A 20204-nucleotide genomic window follows, 5' to 3' on the forward strand; every position below is an offset into this window, starting at 1 on the left:
ACACACACACAAATATTGTGGAATAAACTTATATAAAATGTATATGCTCTATCACAACTTTGCTATGAAAAGTTATTTTTATGAAATAATATTTCAGCAGAAAAATGAAAACACTTATTTTACAACAGCCTACATTGATTAGATGTATGAATTTTAGAAGAACACATGACTAGGGGTGAAGTCTCTTAATTTTAAGAAACTATTGATAATTTGTGCTGGTCACCACACCTTACCATTGCCATGGTGTTGCCACATGGCATGTCAGCATTGGACTCACAACACATGCACACGCACACTCACATTTAATCACTGGACACATATTTGCGATGTGACTCCTACACACCAGGCATCACACAATATGCTGCCCAGAGTACAAAGTGGTAGGAAATAGGTCCTGCTCAATACTACTACTACTACTACTACTATTACTACTAAAGCTTCTACATACCCAGGATTGACCCTTTGGAAAGGTTAGGACTGAATCGTACCTGATTGATGGTCTTTTCCATTTGCACCAAGCCCAGGTTGGGTAGTGTGTTTTTTATAAAGTCGACTATGGTCTCTAGGTTTTCATGCTGCAGAATCAAGGGCTTATGGCTCCCCAACAGACTTAAAGCCACTTTAAATATGACCTCTGATCCCTGAAGAAAGATCATATCTAGGAAAACACAGAAATGCAGAAGGTTAAACCAGACCTGTTTCTGATGAAATGCCATTCAGTTTCCTTTTCCACACACCGCAGAGCAGGGCAGAGGGAAACATGACCCAAACTGCAGTTTTATTTCCTTTTTAAGAGCCTGACATTTCAGATAGGGTTGTCAAGGCAATATTGCAAACAATAAAAGAAATACAGGTAAACATACTACTAAGATTTTGATAAACATTTTTATTTGCTCCAAAAATATATTAAATTCAAACATACTTTGAAAGTTAAATTGAAAAATGGAAAATTTTTTATCAGTCTATTTTTCCAGGAATGTTCTAGATTTCAGAGGAGTTACTAAAACATGTTTTTATGGGTAAAACAAAAGTTTTTAGACATAGAGCATTAGATATATAGCATTCAAATATAGATATCTAACTATATAGCCTAAGAGAGAGTAAGTGAAAAATGCCTCTGTTTCCTCTAATTTGAAATAAGGAGTTGAATGAAAAGATCTCTAAAAACTCTGAATGTCTGCTCAATTCGAAAAATGCATTATTAAATATAATTATACTGAATTTTAGCTCAATAATGGAGTAAAGCTCAGCCCTAGCAACTGATTTTGGGTGACTAAATTCAGGCAAGTTACCTGACAACTGGAATAATCTATATATATAAAAAGCCTGTGGTCGTCACACCCTCACGCGGTAACAACCAATCAGCAGGAGGCTGCGTGCGCAGCAGGCACATGCGGGCACCAGCAGGGACTTGACCAGGAGGTGCATCGGGGGAATCCCACAGTGCAGGCCGCAGGGTGGGACTCGGGGCTGTCGCGCAGCGTGCCAGCCCCAAGGGGCAGGACTAGGGGGAGTCCCAAGGCGCAGGTGGGGTCCCGGGTCTTGTGCGATTTTATGCTGGGTCACTTGTCCTATATAATAAAAGGGTAATATGCAAATCGACCAAACAGTGAATGACCAGTCACTATGATGTGCACTGACCACCATGGGGCAGATGGCCAATACAGAAGCTGTCCCCTGGTGGTCAGTTTGCTCCCACAGGGGGAGCACTGCTCAGTCAGAAGACGGCTGGCGAGCGCAGCAGCAGTGGCAGGAGCCTCTCCTGCCTCCACGGCTGTGCTAAGAATGAAGCTAGCGGTCAGACATCCCCCAAGGGCTCCTGGACTGTGAGAGGGTGCAGGCTGGGCTGAGGGCCCCCCCCCCCCCATGCATGAATGTGGTGCACCGGGCCTCTAATGTACATATAAGAAAAGGTATAGTTTAAAGATGAGAGCATGAATCTAATTAGAGGCAACTGCCAATCTGTCTCTCCCTCTGGCTGCAGGGCAATGGAAGAGACCAAGAAGCAGGAAATCCCATCAGGTGGAGGAAGACAGAGCAGATGGGGAAGAGCCCCAGCACCGCGCCTCTCTGGGTGGTTCCGTGGGATGACATGTAAAAGCCGTGAAGAAACAGAAGTGGCTGGATGCCGCCGTTGCGTATGGGAAAGGGGTCAGGGTGGTGTGTGGATCACACACAGGGCAGACCGAGGCGCCGACTGGCCGGTCAGCCTCGGAGGTGCGCTGTGACCTGCATGAGGCCTTAACCACCTGAGCACACCTGGTGCCGGTGGGCAGGACCCTAAGCGATGCTGTGCGGAGGTCAGCCCGTCTCTCTCAGGGCTCAGGGCCACAGAGTCCACAAACTTCACAACTGCTTGTGGCTCAGGGCAGCCCCCAGGGACCAGAAGTTTCCACGGCTGCCTCCCTCTTTGGTTTGGCTGCAGGGGCCGATCTCTGAATGGCGAGTCTTAGGGGAAGTATCCGTGTTCTAAGGCAGTGCCATGGAAGAATCTCCCCGTGGAATGTCTGCTTTACAAAATACAGTGTTTACCCGTGTAAAGCACCACTGCGGAAAACAGACTTAAAATACCACCATAACCACCATGCATTTGTAAACAGACAAGACATTTCAAAAGAAAAAGAGTAAATTTGAAGTTTCCGTGGTTTAGACACGAAGCCTTCCTTTCAGTACATGAACATTTATAGCTGAACAAAACCTGATGGCATTTGTCAGAATATTTAGGACAGTTTAGTCAGGGGTCCAGGGAATGGACTGCACTACCTGGAAGTACATCCTATAGTGAAAGTGCACTGTCGTCGGTCTCTGAGGGACAAGTACCTTAAAACTAGACACAGTACCATTTGGGGTGGTGAACACACAATATACAGTCGATGTGTTATAGAGCTGTACACCTGAAACCTACATAACTTTATTAACCAATGTCATCCCAATAAATTCAATTTAAAAATTAGATAAAGTACAGTACCCACGCCAATTAAATAATTATTGGGGAGCTTTTGAGCATAAACAAATACGTAATCCATATCAGCAGTCTCTTAAGGTTAGCAATGAGTCCTCCACGTTTTATTCCTTTATGAACTTGGTGCTTATAGCAAGTCTACTTAGTAGAGTGTACTCTAAACTCAGACTTTACTGGACTGTATGAAAAAAACAAAAAGAATTTTAGAGAGTTGAGTTGTTGTTTTTTTTAACTCTCTTCATTAGTGTGTTAAAAAACACACAATAAAATATAACTGGATTTATTTATTTCATTGGGCCTAATGGTCTGTATTTAATGTAATAAAAAATATATATATTCCTGTCTGACTGGAGTGGCTCAGTGGTTGAGTGCAAACCTATGAACCAGGAGGTGGCGGTTCGATTCCCAATCAGGGCACATGCCTGGGTTGCTGCTCCATCCCCAGTGTGGGGCATGCAGTAGGCAGCTGATCAATGATTCTCTCTCATCATTTATGTTTCTATCTTTCTCCCTTTTCCTTCCTCTTTGAAATCAATAAAAGTGAAAAAAAAAAATTTTTAAACACACACAATAATCTCCTTGGGAAAGTGATTTAATTTCCCGCATTTGAAAATCACTGTGCAAGGAATCACCCCACAGCCCTGCACTGCCCAGCTCACAGCACGGGCTGCCTCCTTTCTTCTCTCCTTTCTCATGCCTCCGCCCAGAAACAGGCTCAGGGCTCTCCCAGGCAGGAAGTAAAGGGAGCCTTAAATTCAGCTGACTCCTGCACTTGGCAAGTTATTTGCTGAGAACAACCGAATAGCTACTTCCCTTTGAAGATGCTCCGGCAGCCCTGTTATTGTGCTAATGGGGACGGACACTCTATTTGAAACTCCCCGAGACATAAAAGGGCAATTTTCCTGTTGGGGGGAAATGATAAACGCCAAGCACATGGCCAGGGAGCGAACGCATCCTGCATCTTCTCCAGCCAGCTTTGTCTTTGTCAAGGGCAATCACTCTGCCTAACTTCCGGGGGCAGGCCGAGGTCCTCCACTGCGACCGGGAACAGGTGGGAGGGGAAGGAAGCGTGGTGACAGCCCTAACAGATCCTGCAAACACTCCCTTCATCAGCACTGTGCCATGCTGCCGAAGAGCCATTTTTCCTGGCTGTACAAACAATCTTGCTCACCTGTGCCTCTTAGTCCTTGAGCCTCTCTGAAGCCTTCCTCACATTACAGGTGGCTTCTGTTTTTTTGCCAAGCCCCTGGTTTTTACATCCCATCTCCTCGCTCATCCACCTGGAATTACATCCTATCGAAACCTTCAGGAGCCTCCTCTTCCATTAGGATCAAGCCTGGTCCTTTACCCCCAAAGGCAGACCCCTCTGCACCCGAACAGGAAAACACGGGAGGAGGCTACTTTACACCATGTGACGCCCACACGGAAGGACTGACTTTCAGAAAAGCGTCATTACCAGGTGCCTTGATGATGAAGGTCAAGGAACATACATCACTGGCAGCTGCCCCTGCAAGCAGCATACACTTAAATTTGAGGTGACCTATTAATGACTATAGGAGCCACGCTGACTGCACGCTGAGAATCCTTTACTTACGTATACAATTGTGAAGAGCTAACAAAGGTCCATTTGTTTTCAGGGCTTATCCAGGCCTAGAGACTTACAATGAAATGGGCTTCAGACCAAAAAAGACTCCAGTGTATGAATGGCACGCTCTGGGATTTAAAACTGAGCAATCCACCATGACAGGGGTTTAAACAAACACGGTTCAGGTCGCCAATGCTAGGTACAGGAATGGTTTTTAAAAACCTATCTTTTCCAATAAAACACTTTGTTTTTAAGGACTGATACATGGGATGGATTGTGCAAAAAAAATTAAAAAAAATGTAGTGTTGTTTTTTTTCAAAATGGCATCATGACACAGTGTGCCTTGAGCTCTCACTTCCTGCCTACAACTCCAGGCGCCCTGAGCCCCTAGCCAGCAGGACGTGAACTCAGGACAGCAGGGCCTGTGAGGTCCAGGAATCATCTTTATGTAAATGTATAAGAAACTCCAATCCCACCACTGACTATACAGAACATAGCAAGAAATAGGTGGGGGTTTTTTTTTTCCAGCTTTTATCTTTGAAGTCATTAGGATGAGCTTCACAGAGTTCCAAATACTCATTTCCAAAGCGGAGTTTGCTTGTTTGCTGTCAGTGCCTCCTACCCACGGATGCAGCCTAAGGGGAGATGTTTTCCTAGAGATTTGTGGCCCTGGAGCCCAGGACCGTCTGCAGGCAGCAGCTTTGGTGCCTGTGGCCAGCAGCAGAGATAACTCAGCACTGGCCCTCCTGCCCAGTCCCCTTCCCACCCTGTAATTTGATGTCTGAGCTGTTTTCAAACCATTCACAACACCCGCCTCCTGCCCTCTCAATCTCCACCTCTCTCCATTATCTTGTTAAGACTCTCTTTGAATTTCCAGAGTAAGAAAAGTAAAATACACAAAATTTTAGGCAAGAAAGACTGAAGCTTCCGGTTGGAGAGCTTATAGTTCGTGTGACTCTTGTTAGTAAACTAAGCCGACACTTTTGAGGCTTTTAGTTCCTTTTAAGCAATAGTATAAACCCTTCATGAACTCTCACTAACAATTTGTTTCACCAGGAAGAGTGTTTTGAGTATCTCTTTTCTTCAATGCTTATTTTTTTAGGAACAGAAAATAAAAATGCACTTGGGAAGTAGCTATACAAAAGAGGGGGTTAGTAAACATTTTAAAAACAAAGAATCTTCTAGTAAAGTCAAATGCGAACTTCTTTAAAAGTTCTTCTGGAGACCTAACCGGTTTGGCTCAGTGGATAGAGCGTCGGCTTGTGGACTCAAGGGTGCTGGGTTTGATTCCGGTCAAGGGCATGTACCTTGGTTGCAGGCACATCCCCAGTAGGGAGTGTGCAGGAGGCAGCTGATCGATGTTTCTCTCTCATTGATGTTTCTAACTCTCTATCCCTCTCCCTTCCTCTCTGTAAAAAATCAATATTTTTTTTTTAAAAAAAGTTCTTCTGGATAGAAGTGAATACTGAAAATCTAACACTTTGGTGGGGTGGGGGGAGAGGCAAGACGATAACTCAATACTCACTTGTATTAAAAAGCAAATTTTAGGATTTCTAGAATTTGGATATACAAGCTATTTACCCAAAGCTGCCTAATATAGTATGTACTCTCCCAATGTTTGTGAACATCCCCTACTTCCCCTTTAAATGTTCCCTACTTCTAAAAACAAACGTAAAAAAAAGCTGATAAGATTACAGATCTTTAAGCTATCAAGTTACTGAACATAAATGGCACTTTAAAACCACCTGATGTTGGGAGGGACCATCAATTTTTTAAACATTTTTTTAAAATATATTTTATTGATTTTTTTACAGAGAGGAAGGGAGAGGGATAGAAAGTTAGAAACATCGATGAGAGAGAAACATCGATGAGCTGCCTCCTGCACACCTCCTACTGCGGATGTGCCCACAACCAAGGTACATGCCCTTGACCGGAATCGAACCTGGGACCTTTCATTCCTCAGGCCGACGCTCTATCCACTGAGCCAAACCGGTCAGGGCAGGACCATCAATTTTTTAATAACCTCCCCCTCCACAGAAAATAAAATACAAAGAACCTGAATTGTCAGTTACGATTTCATTCTGCAGTAGGGAGAGCACCTGGTACAAGCACGGGTGGCGCTCAGTGTCCCACTGGCTCCTGGCATCCAAGAGGATGCGCCTTCCCTGCCACCCAAGGCCGTTTTAAAATTGTTTTTGTTTTTTATTTTTTAATTGATGCATAACAGACAAGGCGGTTTTGAGACTTTGCATGTGAATACCTATTTTACTTTGATAGGGACAATCTTCTTGAAAAATAAATCAAGAAAATGGGAGATGGTTTGAGGTGGGAACAGCCTAGGGCTACAGAGGGGCTACAGAGGGGTGAGACATTTGGGAAGATCAGACAGGGGACATGTGAGGATGGAACGGTGAGTCATCGACATGACACGGAGGTGTCGCCAGGAGCCTGATGGCAGAGAAAACCAAGAGCTCAGGGCAGGGAAAGAGGAGAAAGGAGAGGGGGAGATGCAAAGAGAATCTAGTAAGAACAGCAGCCCAAAAGGCACTGGTCAAAAAGTTCTAAGGGGCAATCGGTGAACATCGAGCATCCCAGGCCAGGGAGGCTGGAAAACGCCTCCTGGCACATTGGCAGGGGCTCCCTGGCTGAGCCTGTAAGGTGTCAGCCCAGTGGTGAGGGAATCTCATCCCACATGAAGGCATGTAGGGGAGCCCGATGATTGTCAGAAGCGACGGTCTTGCAATTCACAAAACCCAACCCTGAAACTTAGTGTCAAACAACACCCCGTTCTCACAGAAGACACAGGCAGGAAAACAAGAAGCCTCTCCGTGGAGTGACACGGAACACGGGAATGCTGGTTCTGGCAACGTGTGCACCCACTTACCGAAGACTCTGGCCACAAATCCCAGGGGGAACTGGGAGGCGAACACGGTGAGAAACCAGGGCGCGGCGTAGAGGCTGGGGCCGATCTCGTGTTCCTCCAGGTGGTTGTAGAGGTCTCTGTGGTAGTCGTGGAGGAGCCGCGAGAGCTGGTACATCTGGATCTGCAGGGACACAGGGTCAGCGCTCACTGGCTGCTACGCGTGCACAGTGACTTCCGTCCTCACAGGGCAGAGAAGACTTCCTAGCACCTGAAGCATTCTATTTGGCTCAGGATGTCCTTTTTTTTTTTTTTTTAAATGTATCTTTATTGTTGAAAGCATTACAGATGTGCCCCCTCCCATTGACCCCCTCTACCCCCACACCCCCAAGCCTTCACTGCACTACTGCCTGTGACCATGGGTCATGCACAGATGCATAATCCGTTCTTTGGGTCACTGATCTCAGCTTCTCGTTTATCCACCCAGGGCTTCCAGGGTGCTCACTGCATGCGAGGCTCTGACGGGTGCAGGCCCAGAACACTAACACGGGGTCTCCTACCGCTTCCTTTCTTTTTACCGTCCCCTCGTGTCCTTGGCTGAGAGAACCTGAACTTCCGTCTGTGGAAACACTTCATAAATTCTCTTACAAATACAATTCCTAGCAAAACTTAAACCCAGGGAATCGGAAATAGCGTGCCGAGAGTGAAGCGAACACAGGTGGTGCTTCTGTGGAAGGTTCTGCTGATCCCGCTTGGTTAGTACGTTCCCTCTGGGTCCCCCAACGCTGAAGCAGAGGGTTCCCTGTGTGGAGGGCGGCAGGTCTAGCAGGGAGCCCGTGGGAGCCCGGGGCTCAGCCCAGAGCCCAGCAGCTCCGCCGCCCCAACCCAGAGAAACGATAGCCAGAGTGGGTCAGCTCCCTGCTGAGGTGCTGGGGGTTGGATGTGCACCGTCCAAACTGAACAGAACTGCTTCCAGGGACAGACAACACAGGCCTGTGAAGTACCAGCTGTGGCCTCTTGTTGTTGTTTTTAATGTAAAAGAACCGAATCACCAAGGTCACAAGACCCCAAAAGAGAGCTGTGTGTTACCATATTGAATGATATAAAACTTGAACGTTCTGCTCTGATATGGCAGGGATGTCTGGATTAAAGCTACAGGGAAGAATGCAGGAGGGACCTGGACCTGACAGGATGCGTGGAAAGTGTGATGTGTCTAAAGCTTTTAGTGAGTGGAATGGCCTCCTTTTATGAGATTTCTGTCCATGTGGCTCATAGTCAGGGGGAGGTGAATTGGACGTTTACCCACACAATTTGGTGCTAACGTAACCTTTCTAAGAATACTTTTCTGAGGCTTTGAAATCACAGCATCTTTCTGGTAAATGGTCACATAAACACATGATCCAACATTCAGGAATATTCCCCAAGTAGGACCCGGTTTTCCCACTTCTGAAGGTGCAGAATCAGCACTTGGCACTTAAACACACTGCTGTTGGCTTTTCTCTTGATAGGACCTCCCTCCCATCACTCACGCATCCAACCAACACTGCCTGGGTGTCTACTTCATCCCAGGCACTGTTGTTCTAAGAACTACGGATGCAGCTCCAAGATGGATCCAGAAATAAACAGGTAATTTCAGACAGCGAGAGTGTGATGCAAAAGAAATGAGACAAGGTGTCCTGATACAGTGTACACGCCCGGGGTGGACGCGGGGGACGTGGTGGTCAGCAGGAGCTTCTCCTCGGATGTGGCATTTGAGCCGACCCCTGGGTGACAAGGGATCCCTGGCACAGGAAGTAGCAAACACCGTGGGAAACAGGAGTTAGACCGTCTGAAGGTGCTCTGATGAAGAACAAAAGGCAGGGCCCTAGACACAGAGGGGCTAGCTGTGTGACCTGGTCAAATTCTGTAACCCCCCCCCCCCCGCCCCGCCCCCCAACCCCCGCCCCCCGCCCCCCGCCCGAGCCTTAGTTTCCCACCTATAAATTGAGCCGATGAATGGTGTGTTCCTGAGGGTCAGTGAGGAGATCAGTGCCTACAAAACAGCCGGGGTCATGCCTCGCAGAGAGCACGTTCTCAGCAAAGATCGCTATTATAACGCTAACTGATGGTGGAAAAGCCCCTTAGTAATAACACTGTCGTAACTAGGCATGGTGCCAGGTGGGTACTGGAAATATCGGGGCGAACACTGCAAAGTATATATAGAATTGTCTAACCACAATGCTGTACACTTGAAACTAACAAAAAATAATACTGAATGTAAGCTGTAACTAAAAAAATAAAACCATGTCTTTTTTGTTTGTTTGTTTTTAAAGAAAAAGCTCTTTAACTAGATCTGGAAAGGAATCATAAACGTTTTGGCCTTTTGTCTCCCTCAAAGACATACGGAAGGTTCTACCTGTAAAATGATCATGTCCGGCCGGTACTGTTTCCGCAGCCCCCGGTCAAACATCAGAAACTTGAGCATGTGAAACGCCTCTTCCTCGCCCATGTGCAGCAGCAGGATGCCGGCCACGAAGCTGAGGCCTTGGCAGTATCCCACCTCTTGGTCCAGCAGCGAGTAGGCCTTCAGGATGTTGTAAAGGGACAGCTGCCCCGCGCCCAGCTGGGCCGAGAAGTACGGGTGTGTTGGGAAGGTTCGACCTGTGAAAACGAGAACCATCAGTCGTCGTTTTAAAAAAGAAAGCCTGTGAATCAGAAACCCGATGGCCTGCAGGTTACAGCAACAGCTCCTCAGAAGCCGGGTATCTACGTGAGCTCCGTATACAAGGTCACCTGGTTGTTCTAGGAAGAATGTTTGCAACCAACCCCTCAGCAAGCATTCATGGTGTTTTCATGGTGTTTTGTGGCGGGACAAATGAGAACTGCCACAGGCCCTACAGATACCTGGATTTCAATCTGAAACAGAAGAAAATGGCCTGCCCTCTAATCAGAGAGGAGCACCCATCCCAGCACCATCTGAAGGCAGCCAGGCCCTGGCCGGCTGCAGACCATCCCGTCGCTTTGCCAGGCTGTCCTAGACGCGTTCCCTGTGCCGGCAAGGGCTTCGGGCCACACGCATTATTTCTGTGCTCTTAAACCACAGGCAATACTTTGAAATGGACTGAGGAACAAGAGGTGTTTTCTTTTCCACACATAAAAAAAACACAAAACAGCCCTAACCGGTTTGGCTCAGTGGATAGAGCATTGGCCTGCGGACTAAAGGGTCCCAGGTTTGATTCCGGTCAAGGGCACGTACCTTGGTTGCAGGCACATCCCCAGTAGGGGAGTGTGCAGGAGGCAGCTGATCGATGTTTCTCTCTCATCGATGTTTCTAACTCTCTATCCCTCTCCCTTCCTCTCTGTGAAAAATCAATAAAATATATTTTTAAAAACACACACACAAAACAGTTACCTTCCTTCCAGAAAGAGGTTAAAAAAATATGTTCTCAACATCCTGATTATCTACACAAAAAGCTGGTATTCAGCAAAGGTTTAAAGACTTCTTTTGTCCAGGTGGCTTTTGTGGCTGATACTTGTCAAATCCACCTCACCCTCTCCTGGAATGTGACCGATGGGGAAATGTGTTTCCAGGGAGCAGAGGAAAAAATGCTCGGCCAGGGCCCAGCGGGGACCCAGCAGGGACCCAGGTGGGGGATCTTGGCCTCCTTGGATCAGCAGAGGCAGAAGGGGAATCTGGGCCACAGGTTGACTGTTTGGCTTCCTTACTTGGTCGGCGAAAGGCAGAGGACACTCCTGTGTTCTTGCTCAGCCTCGTGAGAAAGCACTCATCCTCCAGGCAGTTTATCTGCACTGGATTGAAGTGGCTGGAACAGTCCCCTACTACCTTCCTGATTTCTTGTCCTGTATTCATGGTTTGCCCGCTCTACCTCTTCCCCCAACAAATGTTCCCCAAACACACCGCACACATGTCCTCCCACTGGGAGAAGCATCAACGGCTCCCGGTGGAGCTCTGCACACTCACCTCCTCGCCTGCCCCCAGCTCCATCCTCTACTCCAGGGCCGGCCTAGGAACTTCGAGGGGGCCCCCGGGTCTCTGAACCCCTCCCTGCTGTGGCAGAACGGAGCGTGCGCCAAGCATGGGATGCCTGCCCATGTTCCTAGTCTAGGGTGGCATGCCAGCGGCCCTGGCTGCCAGCCACAGACATCATGTGAAATTGCCAGCGGCCATGTGGGAAAGTACAGGTGAAATTAATTTTACTAAGACATCTTGTTTAGCCCAACATAGACAAAATATTATCATTTTCAACACGTAATCAATATACAAATGATGGAGACATTTTGCATTCTTTTTTCATACTAAGCCTTTGAAACCCAGTGTATTCTGTACTGATGGCACATGTGAGTGCTCACCAGCCATATCCAAGTGCTCGACAGACACACACGCTACCACGCTGACCGCACAAGTATACTGCTTTCTGCAGCTTCTCAGAGGGACTGGAAATACACAGGAAGCTCCTCACTCCATTACCCCACCCCGACCCCCTACCCCCCACCCCCAGCCTCCAAGCAGACCCAGGAGAGCAAGCACCATGTACACAGAGTAGGGATGGGCTGGTCCTTAGAATCACCAGCAGACCCGGCTGGGTGTGGTCAGCTCTGAGGGAGCCTTACACCACCTCAGTCTGGGAGGGAAAGCTGTGGGGTATGCACTAGACAGAACAATACGGTATCCTGGAAGGACATGACCGGAGACTAAGAAGACCTACATTCTAGCACTTTCTGCCACTCAGTAGCTTATAACTTGGGCAAAGGACTTGATCTCTCTGGGCCCCCTTCGTCACCCAAAAGTGGAGTAACAGGTGCCCACGCTCACACAGGGCTGTATAGAGTTCAGATCCGACAGAGCTAGAGAACGTTCCCAAACGATAAAACACTGCCCAACTACAGTCTATTAGTCTTACTCTTCATAAGAAAAAAACCTTGCAAAAAAGTTGATGAGACTAACATCTAATTTTACAAAGTAAATAAAGAAGCAGGAAAAGAAAGATCCATGAAAACTCAGAAGATGTCCAACCAACAAGCATTCTGTTCTTCTGGCCAGAATACGGATGTCGCTTTTGAAGAAACACTGAAATGGGATTTGTCTCGCTCTGCACTATCCACCTTTCCTGGGCCCTCCGTTCGCCTTGGTGCAGACTAAACAGGAAGCGTAGACTAAACAGCTGCCTTGGCGAATGCCTCCTCTTGGTGAGCGGTGGGGGGAGCAGCGGGCCGCGTGGAGGCACTTCGAAGTGAGGCCTCCCTGCACCGGCCGAGCAGAGCTGGCAGCGGCTCCCTGGAGCCACCGGACGGACACAGTCTTTGCCAGCTCCAGTGCAGAGAGAAGGCCGGCCCTGCAGGTCCCTGGATAGAGCCTGGAGAGATGTTGAGGTTACTGGGAACTGCACTGCTGGGAACGGAGCTTCTTTCCGCCTGGGAAGGAGTCTGGAGGACAGGGAGGGAAGTGGACAGAGGGGCAGGGCTCTCAGGGAGGTGGCTGCAGCTGGCCCGGGGGTGGGAGCCGAGCAGCACGGAGCTGACGTGCATGCAGCCTGGCCCTGCCTGTGAATGAGAAAGGCCCACCCTCAGCTCCCACAGGCCTCTCGCTGGCTGAGGGAAAGGCTACAGCAGGCCTCAGGGCGGGGGAGGCCACCCTGGGTGTGGCCATGGCAGACAGCTCCCCAGAGAGAGGGCCCCAGGCCCCATGCTGAGCTGGCATCTTCCTTCCCCTGCAGAAAGTGATTACATCTGAGCGGCCATGGAAGAAGGAGAGGAAAGCTAAGAGAAGAGGACGTTCAAATAAAGGAGGGGAAGCATGCGCCCCAGTCCTCCCCTGATCCTGGGAAGCTGGGGGGGCGGGGGGGGGGGGAGGGCACAGAGAAACTGTGCTCCCTCCCTTTCAACCTCCTACTCTGAATTCATTTTTCACTTCATTTCACATGATAGGAACATGATGTCATGTTTCCTGTTACTCATCACATTAGCAAACAGGGCTATTGCCAATTCACAGGACTGCTCTGCTCGGGGTCAGTGGGCCACACGGGCACCAGCGCCACTTTGTCCCCAAGGTGTAACCACGGCCTGTCAGCATCCCCTTCACCCAGCCATGCATCTCCACGGGAACACGCGGGATCCTGGGCTCAGGGGGGCCCTGATAACACAGAGCCACAGTGGGTTCAGGCTGCCAGTGAAACGGTGTGACCATGGTCACCATTTGACCTGTCTGTGCCTCGGTTTCCTCATTTCTTATCTCAGGGCTGTTGTGGGGGTCATGTGAGATTGAGGTGCTAGTGCAGTGCCTCCTCTTCAGCATCTCAAAAGACACATGGAGCATGTGGCAGGCTCTGTCCTCGGAGCTGGGGCAGCCAAGGGGAAACAGCCCCAGTCCGGCCCACAGGGGCTGGCATCCCATGGGGAGAACGGCAATGAAAAAGCTGCTGCTGCACCTGGCCGGTGTGGCTCAGCGGTTGAGCGTCAACCTGACCCAGGCACCAAGAGGTCACGGTTCGATTCCCGGTCAGGGCACATGCCCGGGTGCAGGCTGGATCCCAGTGGGGGGCATGCAGGAGGCAGCTGACCATGTTCCTCTCTCATGGCTGTTTCTATCTTTCCTTCTCCCTCTCTCTCTCAAATCAATAAAAACATATTTAAAAAAGAAAAAAGCTGCTGCCGCTGCCATAGCACCGAGGGCAGTTGTGGGGAGTGCAGGGTGCTCAGCAGCTCGGGCTGTGTCCCTGGGAGCGAGGTGCTCCCCCCTCTCTCTGCACTTCAATTTTCTCAGCTCTCAACAGGGACAGAGTAACAGCTACCTGACCGCGCTATGAGGGTGACAGAAAGTGGTTGAAGCAAACGTCTCACACACTTGGTGTAAGGTAGTTAAGTATTAGCTGTGAATGCTACTGACAACTGTAGCACTAGTGGATGTGGTAAGTGTCCCGGGGGGGTGGGGGGGCAGGTATGGGTGGGACAGATGGCTTAGCAGAGGCATCTCATCCAGCCAGAAGGTGGGCGAAGAGGCTACGCCAGGGCCAGTTTCTCAGAGATGACATCTGAGCTTAGACCAGGAGCGACATTTAGGAAAATGACCCTGAGGGTTGCTGTGTGGCTGGACAGGAAAGACCCGACGCTGCTGACCCAGCTCCCGATTCCTGGGAACAGCCTCCTCCCACTGGCTGCTGCGGGACCCGGAGAGCCAGGCCTGAAGCTCCGGCGGCCGCTCCGGCAAGTCCCAGGTGGCGGCAGCAGCCAGAATGAACATTCGAGAAGCAGGGCCACACGCTCTGAAAGCGGCAGGGCTGGGTTCCCACAGGCCTCCCGGGAGCCCTGCCGCTGGGGGAGACAGAGGCCCTGAGAGAGGACGCACCCGCCACCGCCATGCGCCTCGGACAAGCCAGGGGCTCTTCTGTGCCTCGTAATTACATCCTCATCACAGGCGCTCTTCCCTGTGGCAGCGGCGCGTGTCCAATCCCTCGTTCCCATCGGAGTCGTTCCCAAGCTACTCAAGAGACGTGATACCTACCCTTTTCCAAAATAAAGCTGCCCCAGGCGCACACAATCTGCTTTCTGCAGCCTTTCTAATAACCCTGTTGGGAAGCAGGAAAGGCTAGGGAACATCTCCTGTAATTACACCAGGCCTCGGCCCTGGCACTCGCGTCTCCCCAGACGCTCCTTCGTTCGGCTATAAAGCCGCCTGTTGATACGTGAATGACTGGCTTGAACCACGGTCATGCCTGGAGCCCTCGTGCCCACCCCCAGCATGCTGCGCAGGCTTAGCAGCTGCCCGGGGAGGGACAGAGGTTTCCATGTGTGCGTGGCCAGGGCACCCTGATTACTCCAGGGCTGTTTTTTTGTTTTTTTTTTTTAAATATATTTTATTGATTTTTCACAGAGAGGAAGGGAGAGAGATAGAGAGTTAGAAACATCGATGAGAGAGAAACATCGATCAGCTGCCTCCTGCACATCTCCCACTGGGGATGTGCCCGCAACCCAGGTACATGCCCTTGACCGGAATCGAACCTGGGACCTTTCAGTCCGCAGGCCGACGCTCTACCCACTGAGCCAAACCGGTTTCGGCCAGGGCTGTTTTAATTGAAAGGCTTGGTAGCAAGGCTGGCCTGCTACACCTGAAGGCAGGTCACTAAACATCTCGGGCAGCCTTCCCGGGTTTCTCCGGCGGGTGCCACATGCACCTCCGCGTCGCATCGATCTGCAGACTCACCAAGGTCGATGAGAATGGCGTGCTGCTGCGAGGTGAGCTGCTTTAAGAGCTCTTTGTACGGCGTGTCCTTGGGCTGCTGTTTCCGGGGAAGCTGGTGTTTCAGGTGGTACTGCTCGGCGAGGAACTTCCAGATCTCACCCCGGTGATGACGTGGCACACCTTCGGGGGTGGGGAGGGTAGAGAGTACAGAGGGACTTTATGCACAGAATCCCACTTAATAATAAAAACGAGCTGTGTTTTAGTCCATCGATCTGAATTCTTGTTCCATGACAACTAGCAGCATAGGAAGCAACTAGAATTTTGTCCTATTTTCTCCCTTCCTTCCTTCCTCTACACCCCCCATCTTCCCCCTCACCCCCTCCCACTTTCCTTTCACCTTCCATATATACATGCTTTTGGATTATGCTAGAATCTCCCAGGAATAAACGGTGGGTGGTAGGAGCCCCTATCTGGTGCTGATCCATCGTGCCCTGAGAAAGAAGGCCAAGCATGTAACAGAACGTCATCTCATAAAAGCGACGTGACCCCAGTGCGTTGACATGAAGGAAATCAGATTTCACAGAATCTTTCGCTTGTGCAAGGGGGCCGTGCAGGAGGCAGCTGATCAATGATTCTCTCCGTCATTGATGTTTCTCTCCCTCTCCCTTCCTCTCTGAAATCAATAAAAACGCATTTTTAAAAAAGAAAAAGAACGAAATGCAGAAATGCATCCTGAAAAACATGTTAAGTGATTTATAGTGGGGCTTTTCACCAAATAGCTTTTTTCCAACTGGGAAGTTTTCCCAATTATGAGATGAACAATTTCCTCTTATTACTAAATCGTTCCCAGTAAACTTATCAGACCTTTATTTTTTGAAGGAAAAAAACACAGGCTGTGTGTCGCTGGACAGTACCACGCATTCTGGTATTTAAGAGAAAGCTTAGGTCTGTTCTTTAAAAACAAAGGGTCATGCACAGTGGAGCCAACGTGTTTGCTAAGAACGCCCTGGAGTAACCTTCCCACACTCGGTTGTGCCTCCTCTCCTAACCCAAGGAGAACCCTGGGGGCGTCCAGCCAGGACCTGCAGGCAGGGTTCTGGGAGGACAGGCGGCCACCTCCCACCCAAATGTGAACGCCTTTGCGACTTGAAAAGTAATACATGCTCACTACTTAAACCAAACACTTCTGGAAAGGCATAAAGAAGAAAATTAAAACTACCCGTCGCTGGAGTGACTACATAAATCACCACCCAAAGGACGACGCTCTGCAAGCAACGGGGAGGCAGGGTACTGATTCTCTCGCTGGACAAGCTGTGAAGCAGGGCTGTGCCCGGGAACCAGAGGCACGGCCATCCTGCTCATTACTCAGACGGCTGCGAACACCTCGGGATGTTTTCCTACAGACACACGCCCAACGGGGCGCGAGAGCACGCTGTGCCTTTTTCTTTCATTTAGCGACTCCTTCTGTTGCATCAGTACAAATCCACCGTCATTTTCAGGGAGTAAGACATGGGTGTGGTCACATGGTTGGGGATTCTGGCTCGGTTCTAGTTTTTGGCCTTTAAACAATGCCACAATGAGCATTCTTTCCCACCGCAGAACCCTGCTGACTGATTAGCATCGAGGTTTCTATATATGGCGTTGCTGGGTCAGAGGTGAGCAGTCCGCATCCGGCCCACACTGCCCACTGCTCAGGTAGCCAGCCGCTTTGCAATCCCACTCCTAGAAAAGCACACTCCAGTTCATAAAGTTCTACTTAACATCTTGTATTCATTAAATGAGATCATTTAAATAAATCATTAAAGGAACCGTTTAAACCCAAGCTAAACTTTGGAATATTTAAAATTCCCCAGAACTATTCTTCCTTCTCCCAAGCTGACACCCTAATCCTGCGGCTCTGATCCCATTTTAACTTGGAAAGTTCATAAATCCCTTCATCTCCATCACTTAGGGGCTCTCACCCATACGGGGACTGTCTTTTCTTTTAAGGGCTTGGAGGTGACTTGGCCTCTACCTGGAAGGCCGAAGGTGTGGTTCTGACTTAACCTCATCCTTTTATTCTGAACTGCAAGACAGACTGTGGCCATTTGTTTGGAGTAATTAAATCCTATGTGTAGAAACCGGCTGAATAATTGACAAAGCCCCTTTTACAGTTAGAGATACAGTTCCTGCCACGGAAAGCAATGTGGCAATGTCGGGAACACATGAGGGAATTCCAGGTTAGCCTCAGCTCACCTCGGTACACCCACATTGTTCAACCACTTATCCCTAACTCCACTGCACAGGGTCCAGGTACTGACAGTATTTCTAGTAGCCTCCACCCCCGTAAAAATGCATGATGAAAACCAGTATATCCAGGCGTAAGGCTTCTAAGAAAGTCACACATCTGGAACAGCTGTCAGAGGCCCCGGTGGTTTACCTTTTGCAGAAGCAAAGCCACCTGAAGACCATCATGTAGTCAACAGTGAAAAGGGAAAGAACGAACTCATTCTTTTCTCTTCTTCCTCCTTTTTCAAAACAGCGATCTAGGGCCATGGGGTGCAATGGCGAGCCTCCAGCAACCTCTATGTGAGAACTGGAAGAGAGCTCTGAGCTCCTCTGTTGGTCCATGCCTCCCTTCTAGCAGCCAGGAGGCCAGAGCCCAGAAGGGTGAGGACACCTGCCAGAGCTCACACAGGGAGCCTGGCCCATCTGCAACCTGCGTCCCCACCTGCCGCATTTCTGATCTCAGAGAACAGCACAGACGGGCGGCTCAACCACGGGCAGGGCCTACGCTGCCCAGACCGGGGAGGGTGGGGAGGGGGAGTGGTGGGAGACCAGCTCTGGCCATTACTCAACTGCTCGAAGTCCAAGCCTCCTTACCCACAGGAAGGGAAAGTCATAACTAGTAATGACTGTGTGTTACTAAAATGGATGCTGTTGAAACCCAGATAAAGGTTAGGTAATGCCTAACTGACTACTGCGCAAAACCACTTGCCCCCTTACTCCCTTAGAGATGAAAGATGCCTGTGTATCTTCTCCCATTGATCAGCTAATGAAGTCAGCAGAAAACCGTAAGGTTTATATGTATCTGCAACCCTTTTTCTAAACACTTGGTTATCGTGACTAGACTGGCCAGATCCCAGGAGCCCTGGAATCAGATTAGACTCACAAAGCCCCACCCTCGCCAGCAGACACTCATATGCATTTTAAAAGGAATGGCCGCTTCTTCACTTGAACACTGATAATCATTGATAATCATTGAAGTTAAGCTCTAACATGGTGCTTCCCCATTTATCTGTGACGGAGGACCAGCTTTTTCTTTTCAGATTCTCCAATCCACAGCACACTGATACTTTTATAAAACAGCACAAAATGAATTAGTAGAAAAATAAAATGAGGCGGGGGAGAAAGGCTGGACAATGAAAGTCCACTATTTTTCATTAGGATCTGTCAAATTGCCAGAAAAGTTTCTAAAGACTTAGTCTAAGTTCTGTACTCATCTTGGACCAGTAACAGTTCGGACTGGTACACGGTCAGCAGACCACACTAAAAAAAATAAAAATAAAAAAAATAGCAGAGCTGCCCGCTCTCCAGGGCCTCTGGGCGGAGCAGACACTGCTGTGAGTCCCTGGTATCAGCTCGCTTACTCCTCGCCGCAACCTCTGTTGGTACCATGTGGAAGTGGGGCTCAGAGAGGTTCAGTCATCTGCCTAAGATCACACTGTAAATTAGGAGGGCTGGGATCTGAACCTGGGATGACCTGTCTGAAGTCTGTGTCCAACGCTCTATTTGTCTCCCGAGAGGAGGGAAGCCACACAGCTAGTTCTCAGCTTACTACTGACCTCAGGGTACATCTCAGAGTGTTACCGAGTTTGTAGCCAACTAAGTCCTTGGGTTTTCCTCCGTCTACTCACTGTTTCCTGGGCATTTTAATTGATTAACTTAAGAGGAATCGCGAGTGGTAATGAAAGTCGCCTCAATTAACTAAGATATCTGGAAACAGATTAATTAAAGAATGAGAACAAAGGGTGAGATTGGACGTAAACATTTCTTTTTTTAAATTTCATACTTCTCCCCAACCATCAGTGAGGGGTGAGGTTTGCTGGACTGATTCCCAGGCAGGCTCACCTTGCCCAACAGCCGAGTGCATTTTTTCCATGTCAAACTTAATTTTGGATCTTCCTGGCGTGCTAAGCATCTTTTCCCACACCGTCGTCACTTCTTTAAGGCAGGGCGTGATCTCTTCATAATCAAGCTTCAGGCGCTTGTTCAGCAGGTCGTTTTTGGAAGCTACAACAGATCATTTAAGAGCACGTTAGCGAACACCACGGCTACGTGTCTTTTATTGCCACCTGTGGCTGCCGAACAGAAAACGTTATCTAAGCTGAGAGAGGCTCTCCAAGGACCCTTCCTTCTCATGTCCAGCCAAACCTTCTAGAAGACTACAGGCTTCTACCGAGCATCCTGTTTCTGCTTCCTGGAACAACACAGAATAGATGCAAACTCTTCAGACGCGTCTCCTCACACGTGAGGGTAGCTAGCATTTCCCACCAACCCTCTTCCGTTTAAAGCTTTACGAAGAAGAATCATACCTAAACCACCAAAGTGGGGCAGGGGGGGGTCAATACAGGAAGATTTT

The 20204-nt window shown here is 49.1% G+C and overlaps 1 protein-coding gene across 2 annotated transcripts in view; it reads right to left on the minus strand.

The window, feature by feature from the left end:
- TBC1D1 (TBC1 domain family member 1) overlaps positions 1–20204 on the minus strand; it is a 203138-nt gene that overhangs the window by 10909 nt on the left and 172025 nt on the right. For both annotated transcript variants that reach the window (XM_081097673.1, XM_081097672.1), the window contains 5 exons: positions 19694–19855; positions 15605–15763; positions 9803–10047; positions 7432–7591; positions 489–658 (listed from right to left, as the gene is read on the minus strand). In XM_081097673.1, the coding sequence (XP_080953799.1) occupies positions 489–658; positions 7432–7591; positions 9803–10047; positions 15605–15763; positions 19694–19855 (896 nt within the window). The remainder of the gene's footprint in view (positions 1–488; positions 659–7431; positions 7592–9802; positions 10048–15604; positions 15764–19693; positions 19856–20204) is intronic.

Source organism: Myotis nattereri, assembly GCF_964212035.1.
Source record: "Myotis nattereri genome assembly, chromosome: 1".
NCBI classification, from domain to species: Eukaryota; Metazoa; Chordata; class Mammalia; order Chiroptera; family Vespertilionidae; genus Myotis; species Myotis nattereri.